Below are 6,146 nucleotides of genomic sequence, written 5' to 3' on the forward strand. Positions count from 1 at the left end.
ATTTGGATTAGATTGGATTGGGCTTGTGAAATAGATTCAAAATTCGACCTGATCCATACTATTTGCAAAAATAGAATCTAATTAAATTCAAATTAGTGCAGTTTAATCAGTTTTCGATTTGAATTTGATTTGATAAACGGTTTAATTTGAATTGATTTGTATTTAAACACCTCTCCTTTTAATAATTTTTTAGAAAATTACAAATTAATTTTAAAAAATTATATCAAATATTAATGCTCTAACTTTTTACAAATTAAAAATAAAAAAATTACTTATAAATTTATCCAAACTGATCTTAAATGATATCAAGTTGTTTAACTAGCTAATATGTAGGACTAGAAGTGAGCCGAACAAGCTTAAGCTCATCTCACAAAAATTGAGTTTAGTTCACGGCTTAATTCATTAACAATTGAGCCTATTTCTTAAGTTTAAATACGCCTCACCGAAAACTCACAAGCTGGCTCGAGCTTACGAGCTGGCTCAAATAATAAAAATATAATCTATAATTTTATATCAATAAATTATAATTTATCTATTTTAAAAATATTTAAAAACTAACTAAATAAACTTTACACCACTAACCAATGCAATAAATAAATAACTGTAAAAAACGTACATGTGAAATCACTTGAAAGTGGAAGCCACTATCACTACAGAGTGCATACCGTGTTACATGTGCAACATGTCAAGTTAATCTTCTACATAATGTTTCACATGCTCTCCTCCATTATTAGAACCAGTTAACTAATTAGAAGCATGAAAATAAATTAAATTAAACTAATGGAAGAATAAAGGCAGAGACTCATAGAGTGATTAGAGTCAACCTGAGAGATAGGAACTTAAAACACTTTAATTTGTTTTGGGAATGGGAGGGCCCGGCTTAACGTATTCCCCATGTAACACATTGCTTGCTTCCTCTCCACAAACTCTCTTTTTTCTAAGTTCAAAAGCAGAGACCAATTAATAGTGCTTTATCAAGCGTAGAAGTAAACTCAATTGAGTGCCCCATCCTCTCTCATCTCCAAAGTACTAGCAAACAAAGGAAACTTCTTTCATTTTTTCTTTTCTTTTCTTTTTTTGGTTGTTAATTATATTCTCCACGAGATGCAATTATCTTCCGCTTGAAAACATCCATATTATATAGAAACGATGTTAAATCTTTATTTCCACTAGAATCTATTTTATCACAATTTTAAATCCAAGACTTTGATTAGTGAAAACTAACATGCACCAAAAGAGTTAGTTCCCACTGGTTAAGGAAACATGTTTGTTGGAATTTTTTAATTTTTAGGTATTAATATAAATTTTAACTTTTATTGTTTAATGTTTAATATTTAGTGGAATCAGCTAATTTGTGAACGAAAAAAAAGTAATTATTGAAAAAGACTAAATAGTTTTTACAGCTCATCCAATTCTTTATATAATAAGTATAAATTTCTTAAAGAATTTGGTATAATATAATAAAAACAATTTTATATGACCAATAAATTCATTATTGTTGATCTACTTGGTTTATTTTAAATATTAAAAAATAAATTTTAAATTTTAAATTTTAAACTAAAACCATAAATTTTAATACTATAAAAATAAAGTGTTAGTTAATATTGATAAAAAGTATTGATTCTAATATTTTTTATATAATAATATGTCTTAGTTTTTTAACATAACTCTTAAAATGAAAACAAACAATATTATTTTTGTTCATCAGTTGCTATCAATATCTAAAAATATGAAATAAAGTATATTGTTGGATTATTAAATTATATAAACTAAACTAAAAAATAGAGTTGATAGTTAAGTGATGATTAAAAATAATAAATTTTGATAGTCCCTAAAATTTCTTTTATGGTAACCTATGCATATATAATAGACTCATTTGAGTGAAAGGGAGAAAAAAAAAAAGACTAGTGAGTTTTTATAAAATAGATTGACATTCCATTATTGAAACGAAAGAGACTAACAATAATAGGTACACTTTCCATGTGTTTGTAGCTATCGATGGTAGGAGAATTCATCCCCTAATGGCCACAATCCACCTATTACCTACACTCCTACTTTGTACATCAAAGTCTTCACATTATGCTTCACGCAAGAGAATTGAATTTCACTTCAAGATCATCGCAAAGTTGTTGTTGCAAGAACCACACATTCTCATCATTCCACAAACACTCTAGTGACTCACCACCACCACCACAACCATGTCCATTTTCATTTGTCCCCTGTTCAAACAACAACTGATTATTGAAACTTGACCATTGATTTCCCACACTCACACTCTGTCCCGACGACGAGTCCGATAGGCAGTTGCTCTGTTTCGCGCACAGTAAAGGTCCGGAATCTGAACCGTTTCGGTTAGAAACAAGAACTCCGGTTTGGGTTTCAGGTTCGGTTTGGTTAGTGAGTTTTTGTGGTGCAGGGTGGAGCCTCTCGAGCAATCGTGGCATCCACACGTAACGCAAGGCGTCTCTAAACTGCTTGCTGTTAACATCGCACTTTAACTGCTTCGCCTGCTTTATCACCCTCGTCCTCCAGTAGTTCTTGATTTCGTTGTCCGTTCTTCCTGGCAGGTGCTGAGCAATCTTTGACCACCTATACGGAACATTATATTGCTTATTACTTTAGTAAAACTTTTTATTCTTCCTCCGATTCTGTTACTTTATCACTTTACGCTCGTCTACTCATTTTTATTATGACAAGAATGAAAACAAAATCTTTACCTATTGCCCCACCGGAAGTGGAGGTCAAGAATCAATATCTGTTCTTGGAGTGTGATATTTCCACGGCGCACGTCGGGGCGCAAGTAGTTTAGCCACCTTAATCTGCAGCTTTTACCGCTTCTCTTCAATCCTGATGATATAATTAATTTCGATAGATCGTAATTGAACAAACTATGTGATAGAACATGCCATCTGTTAAGAATAAGATATATGCTAACTATTAAAAGTAACGGTGATGATATGCTAGTACGAATTATCCATGCAGGAGGAGATACGAAATTTGTTTAGCAAAGTCATAATTAGAGTATGAATTTGACATGCCTGCAGAACGTGCGACGGAATTCCAGTGACCCTCACCGTGTGTGGAGATGTAATTGGTGAGAATGGCGTCCTCGTCAACCGTCCATGGACCTTTTCTTAGTCCCATCTCGTTTGCAAGTTGTTGCACCTGTGACCCTTCACTTTTCTTAATAACATTAACATCCATATGTATAGTATAATAGAGACCTTATCTCTAAACCAAGTTGGGATTTTGGGTGAGGTAGACAGAGCAATATGATCTAATATATATACTAAGAGTAGATAGTACGGCTATGAATGAATGGAATAGTGGGATTTGTGCTTTGTTGTTAGTTTCACTTATTGGGGTCATGTATGCGTATGTGCGCGCGCTTTTACATATAGAGGCGTGGATAAGATTAAACACGCTGCAAGTTCATAGAACGAAAAGGGGAACGGGGCCAGTGACTGGTTACACGGAGAGAGCACACCTGATTCCACTTAGCTTGATTTTCTGATTAAGTACATACGGGACTATTATTAGACGCATGATACATTGGAATTATATATATATTATATATATATTAAGAAAAAGTATAGGTAGACAATAATAATACTAAACAATGTGAACAATAGTTATGTGGGATATTTAATTTAATAAGTATGTATATGATTAATTATGTTCATTATTTTTAATTGAATGATTATTCCTTTTGATTCGGTTTATTCATCCACAGTTAATGATGGGTGGATGTTCAATTCATCAGGTGTGCGGATGGTTATCATAATGTTAGAGTTTTGGGAATAATTTAAGAGTGGAGTATTCTTTTACTTTGTTGGGCCAATTTTAGAGTTCACTGTTCATATTGTTCACAAAAGTCATTGTATATCTAAAAAAACCTATATATATATATATATATATATATATAAGCTATTTGTACACCAATTTAAGCCACTAATTTCATCCATCGTATATAAATACAGTAAAATACAAGTATATAGATACATTGATGCAGAAACTACCTAAGAATACATGATAGCCAAATCACAGAACCATAACCCACACAACCCAGTTCTTCGATCGCGCGCCACTACTCTTCACTCCTTAATTTCTTATCTTCTCTGCGCAGTTCTTCACTCTCCTCTTTTTAGTGCTATTGAGTCTCTTCATTCTCCTCATTACCGTTCGCACTGGAGTCACTGCTCCTCACTCCTCAATTTTTTCTCTTTTATATGCAGCGCTTTTGTAACATCTCAAGTTTTTTTGAAACATTTCACATATACCCTCTAATTTTATCAAAATGCTTAAACTACCCTTTACCCTTTTTCTAAACCCTAACCTTCTCCTAACACACATACACACACTCTGCTGAGAATGAAAGAAAGAAAAATAGCGAGGGAAAATAGAGAGGGAGAAGAAAGGAAGAAGAAGGGGAGAAGGAGGTGACACCGGTGAGGTTGGATGTCGTCGTCATTGCCGCGGATCAGGTAGGGAGAGGGAGCAGGAGATCGAAATAAGGAATGGGGGAAGGAGAAAGGAAGAGGCGCGAGAGAGGAGGTGCTGTCCCGCCGTCCTCGCCATCGCCCCTGGAGACCGTCCCTGCCGCTGGAAGGGGAGCTTTGTTGTTACCGTTGCGGCTGCAGTTATGGGGCTTCGAAGAGAGAGAGGAGCTTGCAGAGGAGAGAGAAACACAATGGCTAGGAAGAGGAGAGTCTCGCAAGGAGGGGGAGCTGGTACGCCTTCACCGTTGTCGCAAGCTGCGCCACCGCGCCTCTGGTCACCGGGAATCGCGTTGACGTCGCCGGAAGCTGCTGTTGGAAACTCTGCAAGTTTGTCCTAGCTCGGCTTTGCTTCTACCTGTTCTGTCCTTGCCGGTGAGGGGTCACCGGAGCTGCTGATGCTCCATCCTCTTCTTTCCTTTGGTAAGACTAAACTTGTTCTGCCTTGTTTTGCCATAAAGCTCTATTATTGACTCTGTCCTATCATGTTTGCTGTCCCTTTTTATCTTTGCTTAGTTTTAAACCACCGTAGGCTATTAGATTCGCTGCCATTGTTACTGTGGTTGTTCTATGTTATTGATACTAGGGTTGTTGTTGAGGTTGCTGCAGTGAGAAATCGAAGTTGTTGCTACTACCTTGGTCCAAACTTCGTGCTCTTTCATTCCATTCTACTTCAACCTTCCTCACCTTTTATCGTGGCACTCTGGTTTGGTTTCTTCGGTCCCTTGGGACTAATTTGTGAGTAGGCTTTATATTTATAATTGTTTGATTGGACATCTATAATTATTTTAACATATATCTATTATGATCTTTGAATATACTCACGATATTTGCCTTGAAGGATTTTAAATTGATTAGAATAATGAATTTATTAGAATTTAATAATTCATTTTTATGAAGTTTATACCTTCGGAACTATACATGAGATCATATATATTTTTTATGAAGTTTTGCATTATTCCAAAATGTTTGATTTTACTTGAATATATGTTTTTGAAGCATTGAAATGTTTATTGGTATTCACTTACTTTAAGGATTGTGAATCATGTTTGAAATTTCTTATGATTGAAAAGGCATGATTGAAAATATTATCTGATTTGATTTGATTTGATTCGATACTTTATATATTTGAAATATTAGAGATTTATTGTATTTGAAACTATATGTTTTGAATTGGTTTGGGAGGCTCGTATTAGAAAACCGTAGTTAACGGCGATTATGAAGTTAACCTAGATGAATCTGGCTCAGACCTCAGCTAGCAGGGGCGTTGCTAGCCTAACGTATAGGCCACACGTTGGATCTGTTATTCCGTACGGACACACTAGAGGAAAGGGCTACGCATAGAGGTGGAGCCGCCCATGTGTGGGCTTTTGGTTTGCTTTCTGTATGAGGACTCCCTTATTGATTCACTTATTTATATAAATTATTATCTTCTAACTAAAATTATGTTTATATGGTCTCATGTGAATTATAGATGTACTGTCTAGTCACTGGGTTGTAAAACTCACTCTGTTTTTATAAAAATATTTTTTCAGGAATAAATATTTGATTAGGTGAGCCTTTCTATTCAAGAGTAATGATCTGCAATGGGTATCTATTCGTTGTTTAGTTCTTAGGCGTCATCTGCTCCATATGTCATAGGCAGGATCC

The 6,146-nt window shown here is 35.0% G+C and overlaps 1 protein-coding gene across 1 annotated transcript; it reads right to left on the reverse strand.

Annotated features, from left to right (window-relative positions):
* Positions 1-1,941: 1,941 nt before the first annotated feature.
* LOC130950894 (transcription factor MYB2-like) lies at positions 1,942-3,387 on the reverse strand. Its single transcript, XM_057879493.1, has 3 exons — positions 3,039-3,387; positions 2,718-2,847; positions 1,942-2,589 (listed from the first exon to the last, which is right to left on the reverse strand). Exons 1-3 carry the CDS (start codon positions 3,202-3,204, stop codon positions 2,085-2,087), a joined length of 801 nt encoding a protein of 266 aa, XP_057735476.1. The 5' UTR covers positions 3,205-3,387; the 3' UTR covers positions 1,942-2,084.
* Between the last annotated feature and the right edge of the window lie 2,759 nt (positions 3,388-6,146).

The sequence above is a fragment of the Arachis stenosperma genome, chromosome 9 (genome assembly GCF_014773155.1).
Source record: "Arachis stenosperma cultivar V10309 chromosome 9, arast.V10309.gnm1.PFL2, whole genome shotgun sequence".
Taxonomy (NCBI): Eukaryota; Viridiplantae; Streptophyta; class Magnoliopsida; order Fabales; family Fabaceae; genus Arachis; species Arachis stenosperma.